This window comes from Asparagus officinalis, chromosome 6 (genome assembly GCF_001876935.1).
Source record: "Asparagus officinalis chromosome 6, Aspof.V1, whole genome shotgun sequence".
NCBI classification, from domain to species: domain Eukaryota; kingdom Viridiplantae; phylum Streptophyta; class Magnoliopsida; order Asparagales; family Asparagaceae; genus Asparagus; species Asparagus officinalis.
In genome coordinates this window covers 52,920,752-52,937,363 of record NC_033799.1, presented here as the reverse complement: position 1 = coordinate 52,937,363, position 16,612 = coordinate 52,920,752, and the positions used below count along the sequence as shown (strand labels likewise).

Here is a 16,612-nt window from a genome sequence, read left to right as displayed (position 1 = left end):
AATAATAAATTATATACTATTGTATTGTATATTATTATATCATTATTTTATTATTATTTATTATCAATAACTTTTTTATTATTTTATTTATATATTTTTATTACTTATTTATTATATAATACATTATTAACAAATTAAATATTGGTATTTAATATGTTATTATATTATTATATAAGATATTATTTATTATATTTTTATATTAAATAATAAATATTACTAATATATTAAATTAACTATAATATAATATAGTATAGTATAATATAATTAGCATGTTGATAATAACTCTAAATTAATTACATTTAATATATTATGTTAGATATTATATTAACACTTTCTCAAACTCAAAACCAAAACATCAAACTTAAAACACCTAAACTGTGTTTTGAATTAAGTATTGTATTTTAGTTTGAGGATGACTTAGCTCAAAAAACACCATGGTTTCCAAACACATGGTGTTTTGTTTTTGACAAAAACACCATGGTATCCAAACGGAGCCTTATTTTTTATTTTATGTTTTGAGACATTTGGATGAGTTTTATAGTTTTGAACTTTTCAGGGTCTTTTATGAAATTTTAAAACTTTTTTTGATTTTTTTGCAATGCTTCATGTATTATAATATGTTATCTACTTGTATTTTCTTTATCTTAACAAACTAATATCATTTTTATGTTTTATATATTTTATTAATATTAGTTTTTTTAAATTGTTAAGCTAAACATGGTTCACATAGGATTAGGATAAGATATGATTATGATTAGGATAGATTAAGATATAAATAAAATATTCAAAATAGTGAAGGGTAATATTGACCATTGAAAATTAGAATTTGATTATAGATAAGGTAGTTCAAACTATAAAGGGGTATATTTGTCTAAAAAAGATTTTCCGAACTCGTGCTTTTAAAGAGAGTATGATCATAGTAATCTCTTGAATTCATCTGTGTTGTTTGTAAGTTTTAAAATTTTAGAATTTTAATGTGCTTGTTTGTAATTTAAACTTTTGAGGGTGTTTCTATAATTTTTGAGACATTGAGGTGTTAACTGTAAATTTTAAATTCTTTGCAAACTGATGTTAATTTTTTAATTTCATGTTTTTTATTTTAAGTTTTGAGACATTTGGATGAGTTTTATAATTTTGAACTTTTCAGGGTCTTTTCTGCAATTTTAAAACTTTTTATGGTTTTTTTGCAATACTTCATGTATTATAATATGTTATCTACTTGTATTTTCTTTATCTTAACAAACTAATATCATTTTTATGTTTTATATATTTTATTAATATTAGTTTTTTTAAATTGTTAAGCTAAACATGGTTCACATAGGATTAGGATAAGATATGATTATGATTAGGATAGATTAAGATATAAATAAAATATTCAAAATAGTGAAGGGTAATATTGACCATTAAAAATTAGAATTTGATTATAGATAAGGTAGTTCAAACTATAAAATGGTATATTTGTCTAAAATTTTTTTTCCGAACTTGTGCTTTTAAAAGGAGTATGAAGTATGATTTGGTTGATTATGGCAGATGTTGAGCTGATAAAGGAGAGGTTTGCAAAGCTACTTCTGGGTGAAGACATGTCAGGAGGAGGAAAAGGAGTTTCATCAGCATTAGCTCTCTCCAATGCCATCACAAATCTTGCTGGTACCAAAATTAATCTAATCATTTCCAAAAAAAAAATTCCTTTCGATTTTCGAGATTTGTTATAGCTGTGAATAATGGTAGCACTTTCAAGTATGCAATCTGTTTATTGCGGCCGGTAAAAGTTTAGGGTTTTTGATATTGCTTTCTCTTGTTATATTTCAGGGTAAGTTTGACAAAAGTGAGAGAACCTATGAACGTCGTGGATAAAAAACATAACGAGCTAACTTTTTTCACTAAGCTCTCATCCTTCTTACTAAGAGCTGTTTTAGATTTTTTTTAATACAATTTCTCACCATTGGAGCAGTTTTCTGATATTATTCTGCAAATTTTAAAGCCTACACTACTTTTCACTAATAAAAATAGTTTATGTTCCTTTCTTTTTCTTTTTTACCTTTTGTGTAGAATCTCTAGTAGCCTTATGAAATTTACCTCTTATTTAAATTGAAAAGTTTTCGAATCATATGTTTTCAATGTATTAATTAGTCTTAAAAGACAGCAAAATTTTCAAAAGAATCCTCTTCAGGCTTCATCCACTAGTCAACATACAAATACGCCCCCCCCCCCCCCCACATAAATATATATAATATATAATATATATATCATATATATATATATATAATATATATATTATTATATATTATATATATATATATATATATATATTATATATATATATATATATATATAATATATATATAATGGATTCTTTATTTTAGGAAGATAAACTTTAAAATGAAATTTAACCAATCTTTTCCCAAATGTTTCATAGTGTAATCAAGGCTATGCCAAACTCAAACTTTGCATACTTTTCTTTCTATTAATATCACCAACAGATCAGAAACAATCCAGTCATGATTCTAAAACTCATGCACTTTCATCTCTATAACATTATGATGGGCATTCTTTTCCAGCTTCTGTATTCAGTGAGCAAAATAGATTGGAACCCATGCCTGCTGAAACAAAGGCCAGATGGAGGAGAGAAATTGATTGGCTTTTATCGGTCACCGATCATATTGTCGAATTTGTTGCGTCACAACAAGTATCAAAGGATGGAACCAACATGGAGGTAACAAATATCTACTTCTACCTCAAATCAATATGCTTCAGTACTTAAAGTTCATGTCCTGATCTAATTTACACATTGGGTATAAGAAATTACAAAGAACATTCAAATTTTACAGATAATGGTAACACAACAACGCAAAGATCTCCTAATGAACATTCCAGCATTGCGCAAGCTCGACGCCATGCTCCTTGTATGTAATCCTCGTCTTAAACAGTTAATCATTTTCTCATATAGAGATCTCTTTTGTTCTCTTATCCTCTTCATTGTTTTAAAAAAAAATAGGGGTATTTGGACAATTTTAAAGATCAGAATGAGTTTTGGTATGTAAAGAAGAATGCCGATGATGATGATAATGGGGGTGCGCCAGGGAACGATAAATGGTGGCTCCCCCAAGTGAAAGTCCCTCCAGAAGGTTTATCTGATGTCTCAAGAAGATGGTTGCAGTTTCAGAAAGAATCAGTGAATCAAGTTCTCAAGGCAGCTATGGCCATCAATGCTCAGGTTTTGATGGAAATGGAGATTCCTGAATCATATATCGAAGCATTACCGAAGGTATGGACCAGAGTTATTGAACAATCTATGTATGGACAAGACAATTGTATCCAAAAACCATTTGATACATGATATCGAGATTATACCATATTTCAAAATATGGAGAAACCTTTTTAGCACTCATGGGACACCGATTTCAACATTGGTCAAACTTTTATGATACTTTACTGATATTTGTTTAACTTGCATAAAAATAAGTGTGCCATTGGCTTTCATTACCCGAGAAACTAAAAACCATTTATAAAAATAGTTTTAGGATCTATAAAAAAACCATTTATGCCGAAAAAATAAAAAAAATTTACTTATATTATTTTAAATATATAAGCTTTCGATGTTATTTATTGAATGATATGTATTATATATACTCTACATTATATTAGTTGCATGTCACTTTATCTATATAACTTTCTATTCTATTCCAGTCACATTACAAATTCTTTCTGCATAACACTAATTCTCATATTGTATAAATTCATTAACTGTTTATTTGACGAATGAAAAATTGAGTATATTAGCTTACACAAAAACATAATATACATATCAATATGTGTGTGTGTGTGTGTGTGTGTGTGCACGTGCATTTGTGCATGTGTCATGTTTTGTAAGTTCCGTGCACCATTTAATAGTTACACCACAAGTGATTAACACACTTAAATTTTGCATAAAAGCCTCTGAATTTTCATGAACTCCTCAAGTTTACTGTGTACAAATTTGAGTATATTAGACACGCTTTGACAGGTTGTACATATCAATATGTATCCCATGTTTTTTGTTTGACTGTGCATTCCATCTCGTGTCCCTTATCAGTAACTACAGCATACACTCAATTCAGTAATAGGTTTCTTCTAAGTTACTACTAGACTGCTATTAGCATCAACCATCATAAGAAAGTAAAGTTCTTTTTCTAATTTATGCAACTGACTCCCCTCAAAAAATTTATGTAACTGACAGAATGGGAAGGCAAGCCTTGGAGATGCAATATATCGCGGTATAACAGTGGATGTGTTTGATCCTGAACAATTCCTTCAATCGATAGACTTGTCAACAGAGCACAAGGTGGTTGATCTCAAGAACAGAATAGAGGCATCCATAGTCATTTGGAAAAGAAAGATGCAAAACAAAGAAAGCAAATCTTCTTGGGGTTCAGCTGTGAGTCATGAGAAAAGAGAGCAGTTTGAAGAGAGAGCAGAGACTATTTTGCATCTTATTAAGCATAGGTTCCCTGGGATTTCTCAGTCTACACTGGATATTAGCAAGATCCAATTCAACAAGGTAAGCGATGTTAAATTATGAAGAAAGATTATAGTTATATTCTTCTTCTTTTGCTTTCTTCTTTGGGAGAACGATAAGAAATCTCCATTCACCTATATCTAGTATTTTAGGAAACTGTCTCATTAACAAAAAGTTAAAGAGTTATGACTTATAAGTGACTCTACACTGTAATCGTAAGGGCGGGGTATCTATAACTAACTTTTTTTTAATCTTCCTAGTTCCCCTAATCTAAGAGAGAAAGAGATTAAACCAATGGATCCTAAAATTTTCCCTACTTCTTCTCTTCTAGATCAGACCCAAAGTCTAGTTTTAAATAATAATAATAATAACCATTGTGCAACTGTGAAAATGGCACCTGAATAAAGTTTGAAAACACCCTCATCCATAGATTCTGAAGTGTAGTCATCTGTCTAAATGCAAAACAAAACTCCATTACAAAACTAAGATTTTCATGAAGGGATTTTTGTTGACTATATTAGAACAGGGTTTTAGTTTTATAAAGATGGTTTCTTTAATTTTGATGAACTTTCTATAGGATGTTGGCCAAGCTGTTCTTGAGAGCTACTCAAGAATTCTAGAGACCTTGGCCCACGCAGTAATGACAAAAATCGAAGATGTCCTTGACGCCGACGCCAAAGCCGTGGACCCCACCCATGACAGAAAGCAAGTCCATACAGAACCAATAAAGAAACTGGATCCTAAAGAAGAGCTCGAGAAGCTCAACAACATGGACCCACCAAACTCAATGACACTCTCTGATTTCATGGGATGGCATCTGGATCAAGATGCCGATGCAGAGAAGAAGGAAACAGGTGGTACTGGGGAGAGTGACGGGAACTCCTTGAAGAAGCCTCCTAAAGTTGCAACTCACAAAAAGTTTTCTTATATAGAGAAGCTTGAGAACTTGGGAGGGTTAAGAAGTCCAACAGCTCGCCATTGATAGATGATAGTAAAAAAAAAAACTGTATATAGAATTGAAAAGGTACACAAGAAGCTTGATGCTTGTTGTAAAATGATTGAAGTGCTTCTTTATTCTCAAGTTGTTTGTGGGTATAGAAAGTGTTGTTTCTGTGCTGATGCTTGTGGTGATTGTTATATCTGTTAATTTGCTTTGAAGGTTATAATCATCTACTAATCCTGACTGAGAAGTTCCTACTCCCAATGAGTACAATAATATAATGCAATGAATAATGTGATAAATGACAATGCCATTAATGAGTACCCTTGCATGTATTTTCTAAAGACCTGATCAGTTCTTGGATCCAAATAACATGTTGTTTCTATTTTTCTTTTTCCTTTTTCTTTTTCTTTTTTTTTCTAGGCCTCTTGATTGGACTTGTATATACTTAAACTGAGCTGAGTTTTCACTTTTAGTATAAACCCCTAATCCCTACACTGTCTCTTTGGTGTGTTTGGGAGATGACTAAGGTAAAGGAAGGAAAGGAAGGGAAAATTTTCCCCTTCCCTTCCCCTTCTTTACCCCCAACTCGGGGGGTAAGATTTTAGTTCAATTTTCCCTCTCATTCCCCTCCTCTACACTTTTAAATGGAACTCCCAAACAAAGGCAAACCAAAATTTCCCTTCCCCTTCCCTACCCTCCATCCAAACAAGCTATAAAACATCCCCTTAAAAATCAGTCTCTGAAAGTTACTCTGTTTTTTATTTTACTTTTAAACAACCACACCCCATCAATTTCCGCCTATCTGTTACAATATCACCTATGATCCCAGAACTGGCTACATGCTCTTTTACCTGAATATCATCCTTAATCCCACTTTTGTAGTTCTATGCACAAATGACCAAGATCCATGCTTTAACTTGATTACATGTCAACCTCCAAACCATTTCTATTTCGAATCCCAAATATGCACCTACTTCTTTATCACGCTTCCTTTAGCAAACTTTAGCACGTTAAGACCGTCATCAAGGCTGGAGAACGGGTTGATAGGGTCATACTTGAATAAAACATTCCTCCAACTATCCTTAGTCAACTTATGAATGGAAATGAGCAGCGGCTATCACCTATGCTGCCCTATCTTTATAAATGGTTGACATCCACTATTAACAGAACCATACTGGTGATACTAGGGGTGGCAAACGGGTCGGGTCGGGTCGGGTCGGGTCGGGTCATAGTTTACCCGACCCGTATAAGTGTGACCCGACCCGACCCGTTTAATAAATGGGTCAATGTGACCCGACCCATTTATTAAACGGGTTACCCGACCCGACCCATATAACCCGAATGACCCGTTTAATAACTTAAGGGTTTTTTTCCGGCCAAAATACAACTTGTAATATATAAATGACAGAGAAACAAAAAGGAACGTAGAAAAGATGAAATTTTATTATAAATTCATGAGAAACCCGAGAAACATAGATTTTTTATCAGTAAACATATCATGATGATTATGCTAATTGCTCATGCACTTAATGATAATGAGCAGACATCTTTAGGAGGCTGAGTATCATGCTTAGAGCATTGCAAGATGTCACACAACACACATGCATGAGAAATTAAGCTGATAGGTAGAAATCATACTCAATTAATGCAATATATTCAGAGTTGAGAAATCGCCAGAAGCACTAAATTTAACCAGTTAGATTTTATCCAGAACCAACATTGTTCAAACTTGCACATAAAAAATGTAATGGTTATGAAAACTCTCAACTTAATCAAAACACCAAGTTTAAATACAAAAAATCCTGATAAATAACAGAAGTTAAATTTTTCAATTTAAAACAAAAACAAGCTTACCAAATTGATACAAAGAAATTGATCCAAAGAAAGCAAACAGAAAACATCAAAATAATAGCAAACTTGCCAAGGTATTAACACAAAAAGGGCCAGGAACAAAATCACAACACATACAAAGTACTAGCATAAAGATCAAGTAACAGAAAAAAGTTCATTAAAGCACACCTCTCTAGACATAGTTTTATCAGTAACAGATAGCAATTTCCCTGTTCAGCTATAGCAATTATAACATGAACAAATTTTTGTAAAAGTGTGGCCTCAACAAAAAAATTACATGCACTAAGGTGTTCAAACACAAGAACTAATTACAGACAATATTATTTACACAAAAAAAATTACAACAGTAACAAACTTCTGCTCCTTCACAAAAGCCAAGAACAGGTGAATTAGCAAGCACAAACTCGATGAGCTTAAGTTCAGATGTGATGCCGCTGAAGTCAGTCACCTCCACAACTTTGAGTTGACTAAATGTGCAGTTGAAACTTTCTTCTTCTTCCCAAAAGCCATCAGATGATATTGTGGCGATTTTCTTGTCTGAGATAGCCTAAAATAGGCATGAATAAATGAATAATTAGAACTTTACAACAAAAAAATCAAGGAGCATGTTCCTTTATAACAAAAGCTACTCTTCAACAACAATACTGTCGATCTGACCTTGAAAGCAAATACAACACACACGTCGTCAATATAATCACCGGACGAAAAGAAACCAGTCGCTGCTCAATTAATGCAATATACAGTCTGCTAACTGTAAAATATATAATGAAAAGAAAGCACAGAATTTAAAGGACGTTGTTATTTGTTTTCCTCAAATGAAAGATGAGAGAAGCTTACTGAAGGACATTTCTTTTTCTCACATATGTGAAGAACCCTCATACAACTTCATTATGGACGGAAAACATTATATTCTGACACATCCAAATACATATTTAACAAGAGAACCGAGTAACTGCCATGTCAAGTTGATCCCTGCTGCAATATAATGTCCATGACATGTGCGCTTGTAACTACATTTGACAATGGAACAAGCTAGCTTTTTCCTTAGCGCCACAAAATATAAAGTAAGCCAAATTGACAACAAGGTTTTAAACAAAGTAAAATATGTCAGCTTCCATCAAACTCCCAGTTAAATTTCACAATCAATGTGGTGACTTACTAATTACTAAAACCAATTAGTATTTAGCCAGTCGAATATACATCATTTTCTCACTAAATGATCATCAAAGACAAGCATTGCCTCCTATTGAACAGTAGTTAGATGGGTAATAATTTATTGTTAACTACATGACCTTCAAGGTACCATCCTAGGAAATATTATCAAGTTATGCCTACACAAACTATACAACCTAAAGTGAACATGCTGAGTGGTAATCATAGGTAGTTATGCTTTAGGATGCAGGAAAAGTAGACACCATGCTGAAAATAAAGGGAGGCAGGGGAGCAATAGCATCAAGCACCAAGAAATTTGATTCGCAGATGTGCACTAAAACAAGTTTCATTTCCCCCTGACATTGCAGAGTGCAAGTGCATGAACTAAACAACCTAGGAAGTGTGACCACAACTGATCAGACGTAGATGCATATAATACGTACGTGGTCACAACTGATCCTGGAATTAGACTCCATTAACTGTATTGAAAATTACAAAACTACATAAGATTCATAAAATTAAATAAAATTCAACAGATAACACAAATTCAGCAAAGCAACACTTTAACCGAATAAAGAATCCCTGCCTGTCACATAACTACTTAGTCAGTACAAACACAAAAGGAAATAGTACTTTAAGACTTTCATCATCTTTCTTATTGCATTAAGAAAACAACTTCCTTGTACAAAATGCAACCATAAGTTGCAACCAAAGAGTACTCTGAACTAATCCAAATAATATTCCCAAATTCAAGAGTCTTACCTAACCCAGCTTAAATCATATATCTTTCACCAACTACCCTTTACCAGCTTCAACATGAAGAAATAGTACTTTAAGACAAGAGAACCAGGTCAAAGTCTTCACACATATATACTTATTTAATGAATAAATATAGTTTTCCCTCAACTCAGCCATTAATCATGTCAAATTGTCTTAACTAACTGAAAAATTAGTGCCGTGTGCTTGTTTCGTAGGCTGTTTCTGAAAATTAAAAATACGAAAAGAACAATATATGGTACAAAAAGAATCACTAGATCATAGACTCCCCAAAATTCAACAGATCACAAATTGGGCAATAAATGAGCATGAATGAAACCTTAGAAAGAGGAATAGATTATCTATGATCAAATTAATTTACATGAAAGCCAATGATCAACTCTGGAAACGGAACATTTGAGCTTGAATCAAATTAATTTAAAGAAATTTGAGCAAAATGAAAGAAACCTAATTTTGATGAAGCTTAGAGAGAGAAAGAGAGAACTTACAGAATTGATCGAGCTCGCCGTTTGTCGCCGCTCGTCGCTCGGCGTCACTCGTCGTCACTTTTGATGAAACGACGCCGCTCGCCGTCACTCGTTGTCACCTCTCGCCTATCGCCGCCGCTCGCTCCTTTGTGTTATACGGGTTAGGCGGGTCAACCCTAACTTACCCATCTAATAAATGGGTCAGTTAGGGTTGACCCGTTTATGACCCGACCCATATAACTTGACCCATATCCAATATAAACGGGTCGGGTCGGGTCGGGTTGATGGGTCGGGTCAAAAACTGCCACCCCTAGGTGATACCCGAGATACAGGTAGTACAAGCTAGCTAAGTTTGTGATTTTCTCATTGCCATAATTAAGAAGCAGCATTTCTCAGCCTTAAATCTTCCTTAAGGATACAATTATTTCAAATCAACACTGTATTTCCTGACGTAGGATCTACTCAAATCATGGAAATGAGCAACCAAGAAGTCCTGATTTTGTTATCTCCTTGGAGCTTTGCAAACTAAACACAATTTTCTTTTGCAAGTAACTAAATGAGCAGTTTTTTAAGCTCAAAAACTGGTTATAAATTACCTTTTTCTTTTTGGAGGAAGTAAAAGCCAACGGCCCTAAAGTATACTATCATAAATAATATCAAACAAAATCTACAGGCATGAATTTGCAATCAATTGGGCTAAGGCTGTGTTTGGGAACTTGGATTTGGGCATTGGATTTAAAATCCAGGGTATTTCAAATCCAAATCTCTTGTTTGGGCCTCAAATTGGACTGATATTTTAAATCAAATGATTTTAAAAAGGTGATTTTGAAAGCCCAAATACAAGTATTTGAAATCCCACCCTCACCCTTGGTATTTACCAAATCCAGATCCGGACGTCGACTCCTCTCTCCTATATCTCAGTCCCCCGATCCCGAATCCTCCTCAGTGTCGGGATCTCTCTTCTCGTTTCTCAGTCGTGATCTCAAATCTCTCTCAACGCACGCAGGTATCTCTCCTCTCTCCTCTCTCCCCTTCTCCTCTCTCGTCGAAACCCTAGATCTGATCTAGGGTTTTGGTCTCCTCCTTTCTCCTCTCTCTCCCCGTTCCATCGAACCCTACATCTTCACGAGATCGAATCTCAAAGCAAAGATTTGGTTCGGATCTGAAATCTCCGTCGTCCGAGATCCGACGGCCCGATGATTCGCTCGGATGGAACGGGGAATCATCATAGAGCTCAGCAACTAAACTTGGCTGGATCTTGAAATGGGGAAGAGAACGATCTTTCTCCTTCCCAATGTTGATCTCCTGCTCGTAAGTTTCAGCCTTCGCTTGCACCCTCCTCTTCACCTTCTCTTCTACCGATTTGTATGTTAGAATCCTCATGAGCTCTTCGCTGTCTTGTGAGTACTCAGACGAGGAAAGAATTAATTAGGAAACACCACAGAATGTACAAGCTTAATTTGGATCTAGAAGATGACTGAAAATGAAATTTGTTACTTGGGCTTTTATGGTTTTTTCATAGGCACCAGGATTTTCTCTGAACTTCGCTTCGGCGACAAATTTTCCGTAGTGTATTCTCTTTGATAAGGCCTGCAGTGTGAAAATTACAAAAGTTCATTTTTCCTTTTTTTGTAAAGAGGTAGAATAGATTGGATTTTGATGTGCACACCTGCAGGCAAATTGCATCGCACACGGCACTGGAACTGTAGTTGCCATCTTCACCATCTTCCACCAACTTCGGAAGCAGATTACTAAAGTACATCGCCCATATATTCTTGTTTATATTAATCGAACGGGCTACAAGGTGCAACACCTAATCCACACGGATAAACCTTTAACCATCATGTACAACCATCATCACCACCAAAACGAAGCCACTATTTCATAGTTTTGGCATTTGGACATATATGGATTATTTTTTTCTTTTTTCCAGCTCTATTAAGGATTACCTACATTAGCTTTACATATACATGTTTCAATTACCATACTTCATGTTTGTTTCAGTTGGCCATACTTCGTGTTTGTTTCAACTGTCTCACTATGCATAAACATGATTTCCTCCCCGGCACAGGCACTATGAAGTTGTCTTGAATTTCTGAATCATAGAGGCTTATGAGCAAGATACCTCAAGACACATCATTTTTCTTTCATCCTCTTTGACTGTTGAACCCCATGCTCCATTGTCTGATGAGTTTGTTTTGGTCTCTCTTACTTATGAGGTATTCAGATTCAAGCACAGAAGTGACTTGGTAATATATTAGCATTTTATGAGTTACTGAACAAGAATTTTGCTTCTTGTGTGTCATTGGATATCTATGCGGTTGGTTCAATATATTAGCATTAAGGACATTTTTGTTTATAATTAATTGAGCGTTATTTCCTCCTGAGTGTTGAACGATGTCACTTACAAGATTTGTTTATGATTTATATCTTGGTATGTTCTGACATGTTCATACTTATTTGCTTGTGATGCAGATAATGCTGTGGTTATTGTGAATCCAAAGGGGGAAATGAAAGGTATATGTCTATATCCTTTTCCCATGGATTATCTATTTTTTAACCATCTCAACATCAAACTCTATTTTGTACATGCATTGTTGTTTGTAGTGAAAACTGTAATGCATAAATTTGTTTTTGCTTCTTTATCTAATATATATCAATCAATGTTTTCTGCTTCTTTAGGATCTGCAATTACTGGACAAATTGGAAAGGAGTGTGTTGATTTGTGGCCTAGGATTGCTAGTGCAGCCAATGCCATTGTGTAATATCCAGATTTTTCTTCAGGTGTCAGTGAGGAGTAGTAGTTTCATGTTATTTGTTATTGAAAAGGAAAGAGAGTTTTTCAAATATGGATTCATATTTGTATTGGATCTTTTTGTTTTCCCGTGACGTACATATATTGGAATTGATATTCTGGGATACAGCTGATGGTAGCATTGTTTTCTTTTTGTTATGAAATTAAATGGTGATGGTTTGAAGATGATATTGATTCATATGTTGGATATTATTGTTGAAAATTTATTAATAAATAAGCTATTGGAAAATTTGAAGATATTTTGTCAAACTTCTTAGGCGGCATCCTAACTTTTACCTCAACATAAACCTTAATGTCCGCATAATGATTGAGGAGTTAAGAGAAAGCATAAATTTTCTTAAAACACAAATTATGAAATCCAAATTCATGTATAATAAAGTGTATCCAAACACTATATTTCAAATCATTGATTTCAAATCATTGCATTTTGTAAAGACACCCAAACAAAAGATTCTATCAAATCATTGATTTCAAATCCTAGATTTAAAATCCTTTGATTTTAAATCAACATTCCAAATCCAAATCTTAGTTCCCAAACGTAGCCTAAAAGAAAATTATAATGGAAAATTGTAAAGTATGATAATATACAGTGTTTATGACTACAAAAAAAAGTAATAGAAAAGGGAGGTGCAAAATAGTTATGAAGATGAGAGTTCTAAGAGAGGGACTCACTGCTGCAACATTTGGTTAGCAAACCCACAGAGATATATTGTGTCAGCTCCCCAATTACTGTGGTCTAAACACTTGAACACAGTACATAGTTTCCCAGAAGGCAATCTCGAAAGTCTTCTTTTTTCCTTTCCAAAATCGGAACAATCAGGCATTTCCGCACAAGAGCATTTAAGAACACCATGTACATTCCATGCCTGCAAAGATTAAACATGAATATCATTGCAGCAAATAGGAAGGTAGATATCCCCAATGAAAATAGATTGCCAAACAGATATAAAAAATACAAACGGAAAACCATGAACCTAGATCCCCACATTAAAAGCGCAAACTAGGGGATCTAGATTATGAGCAAGAGAAAGATATAGAGCATTACATCAAGACTGGAGCTCACCTCAAAGTCACTGAGACTCCACAACAGTATTAACCAAAAGGCTACACCAGCAGTAAGACTAATGTTGACCTACAGTTGTAGCCACATTACAAGCCAAGGCAACTCCTCCTAGGAAAAAAACAATTAGAAGAATGCATAGATTGTTCAGACTCTTGGTATGATTAGGGAACATCATGACATTCACTATATCAACTAAACATGGAAATGCCAGTGCATCTGAGCATGCGTGCATTCATTTACGTGTGTGGATGGGTGTGTTTATGTGCATGTGTGTGTGTGAGGTCATAATAGTTTGTGTTACCCTTCAATAGGCTAATATCTTTAACCCATCCAAGTTATCATTTTTTCAAATGACATTGGTAAAACTACAATGTCCCAAATAAACAAATTACATTTGTCACGCACCGAAACTGCAACGGAAATTCATAAATGCATGTTACGCGGCAGCAACGACCCATGCACAAGACAAGTCTTATGCACGAGTTAAGCCTGACACTTCATATCACATAGTTTATCACAAAATATTATAAACCTGCTGATGATAGAAGTTCAGAGCAACTATATTGTATATAATCGGTACTTACAACCCATAAGCTCACCGTTATAAGCAATTTACTAAATAAAGCACATTGTCGACTGTAAACAAAAAGGAGGCTTTTCATATATCACCTCTCAGCAAAGCACCACAACCAAAAATTCGGCTATTATGCAGCGACACCAAATCTGAAAATTTTTAAAACAGCAGGGTGAGCTAGGACTCAGTGAGAATATTTTCACCAAAGTTCCTAGATAACTAACAAAATAATAATATAACTCCCAGAAATAACAAATTATAAGTTTTGCACTAGAGATTTAAAAATAGCAAAATACGATCCAAAAATCGTAATATTGTCATCTTCAAGAAAAATACAACAATTATATATTTTTTTCTTATGTGCAACTGAATATACTGTAATATTTTCTAGAATCAGACTCTTTTTTGAATCAAAGTAAATATTAAGAAAGAAAAAGAACTACTAAATTGTACAAAACAAGAGGATTATTATTTTCTCAATTTCACAGTCAATTGTTAGAATCCGAAATCTCGACGAGTCATTCGTGAATATGAAAATCACCTCATAGGTCACACTAAGGCTACGAATTAAAGCCCAGTAGCATGGGAATGTGTAAAACGCATCACATAACAGATAATTCCCGAGAATCGAATGCACCTATCACTGCCATAGGTTACTGACCAAATATAAAATGGCCAGAATAAATTTTAGAAGGGCCAATACAGAAGGGCCAAATAAAGATGCATTCACCATATGGCAGGCATAATCATTCCATAGTAGACTTTTTGAGGGTTTAAAAACATCGAGAATCACTTGTCAAATCAGAAATATCTTGCTTATCAGAATTTACAAAATATTTTCAAATAAAGTAGACGAGAGTAAAACTCATCATCCTAGTTAAAACAGTTTACGGATTTTACTTTTCTAAACTTTTATCAGATACTAAGCCACAGAAAATCTTTGAATCCATTAAATTGTCGAAACACATTTAAACTATTTTTTTCTTCAAAAGCTTTCAAATAAAGCAATACCCGCAATTATTTAAAATCGCACGAGAACCAAATTCATTTTTCATAGTTCTATAAATTCAAATTAATTTTTCATATTTTATACGAAATCAACATCATATTATGGCTTAGGCCACAACAGAAGTAGATCAAACCACCTTTAACTTTATATACATGAAAATAATATATTATTTATTTTTCGATCACAAGATAAATCAAAAATAATACTCATGCAATTTCATACTGTAAAATACTAGTGAGAAATGAACTCACCTCTAGATGATACTTCTTCAAAATATTACTCCCCTGGGTATCACCCAGATCCTATAATATAAGATATAAGACTAATATTAATTCATGACAATACATATTATAGGTTAATCAATTCATAATCTAGAGCTAATAATTTCAAATATAATCAATAACAATTAAAATCTATAAATAGGGTATATATGAGTTTATTGCTAACTTATGATAAGGTAGGGGGTTATAGGTAATTAATCCAGCCCAAAACTTATCTTTTATTCTTCAGATTGGACTTGTTTGTAAACAAAGCAAATAACAGGGGTATATACGTAATTATCCTGTTCATATATGATCTTAGATTCATCTGTTAGGGTTTATTTATAAATCTTTGTGGCTTTTAGGGACTTAGAATAAATTATTAGGTCACAACTCTCTATCCCAACTCAAGAGGGTTTATTAGCAAAGTTAAAATAACCTAGGGGAACTTGATAAATTTTCCTCCCTTTATATTGTTAATATCTGATCTTCTTCATCCTTTCTTTCTTTTCCTTTTTTTTCTTCTGTTCCTCTTCTTTCTCTCTCTCTCTTTTTCCAGCTAGATCGTTTGAGGCTCTCTCTCTCTCTCTCTCTCTCTCTCTCTCTCTCTCTCTCTCTCTCTCTCTCTCTCTCTTTCTTTCTTTCTTTCTCATTCTCGCCATGGCGGTAGGAGGGCGACAGGGGATCGATGGCGACCAAGAGCGTCCGGCGGCAAGACTCCCGCCGGATCTACGGTTAGTAACTTTTCTTTTTCTTTTTTTTTCCAGTCCATCACATGCATCTTAAACACATAAACAAATTCTTTTGCAAACCCTAGTTTTTTTAACTTCATAATCATAACAAGTTATCATCCTCACTCATTCTATTTTTAATTCGATTTACTAAGATTTACTGTGAAATATGAAAGTGGATTATACCCTTAGGATCCTGATTTGTTGCCGTAATCTTCGTTTCTCCCTTCACAATCTTTCTCTAGCTCACAGAGGGTTTGGTTGAGGATGAGAGGGTATATATATATATATATATATATATATATATATATATTTCTGTTTTATTCCTCTGTTGAGGAGGTGCCGCTCCAAACGTCAAATGACTTTTAGCCATTGAAACATTAGCGTGGCAGTTAAACAAGAGTTGGGGTGAAATTCCCAGAAATCCTTAATTAGTTTTCCTAATCTTTATTAAAAAATTCTTCATTAATCAAAA

At 33.8% G+C, this 16,612-nt stretch overlaps 2 protein-coding genes and 1 long non-coding RNA gene across 3 annotated transcripts in view; 1 reads left to right on the top strand and 2 right to left on the bottom strand.

Annotated features, from left to right (window-relative positions):
* LOC109844927 (rop guanine nucleotide exchange factor 12-like) overlaps positions 1 to 5,658 on the top strand; it is a 10,449-nt gene extending 4,791 nt beyond the window's left edge. Inside the window, exons 2-7 of the mRNA XM_020414102.1 lie at positions 1,531 to 1,647; positions 2,559 to 2,713; positions 2,829 to 2,903; positions 2,996 to 3,265; positions 4,217 to 4,537; positions 5,073 to 5,658. Coding sequence (XP_020269691.1) covers positions 1,531 to 1,647; positions 2,559 to 2,713; positions 2,829 to 2,903; positions 2,996 to 3,265; positions 4,217 to 4,537; positions 5,073 to 5,477 — 1,343 coding nt within the window. The 3' untranslated portion in view covers positions 5,478 to 5,658. The remainder of the gene's footprint in view (positions 1 to 1,530; positions 1,648 to 2,558; positions 2,714 to 2,828; positions 2,904 to 2,995; positions 3,266 to 4,216; positions 4,538 to 5,072) is intronic.
* LOC109845604 lies at positions 7,443 to 9,826 on the bottom strand. Its single transcript, XR_002248433.1, has 2 exons — positions 9,707 to 9,826; positions 7,443 to 7,836 (listed from the first exon to the last, which is right to left on the bottom strand). It is a non-coding gene; the product is annotated as an uncharacterized LOC109845604 (long non-coding RNA).
* On the bottom strand, positions 10,716 to 11,474 carry LOC109845575 (chorismate mutase 3, chloroplastic-like). Its single transcript, XM_020414842.1, has 3 exons — positions 11,355 to 11,474; positions 11,183 to 11,275; positions 10,716 to 11,083 (listed from the first exon to the last, which is right to left on the bottom strand). Exons 1-3 carry the CDS (start codon positions 11,445 to 11,447, stop codon positions 10,739 to 10,741), a joined length of 531 nt encoding a protein of 176 aa, XP_020270431.1. The 5' UTR covers positions 11,448 to 11,474; the 3' UTR covers positions 10,716 to 10,738.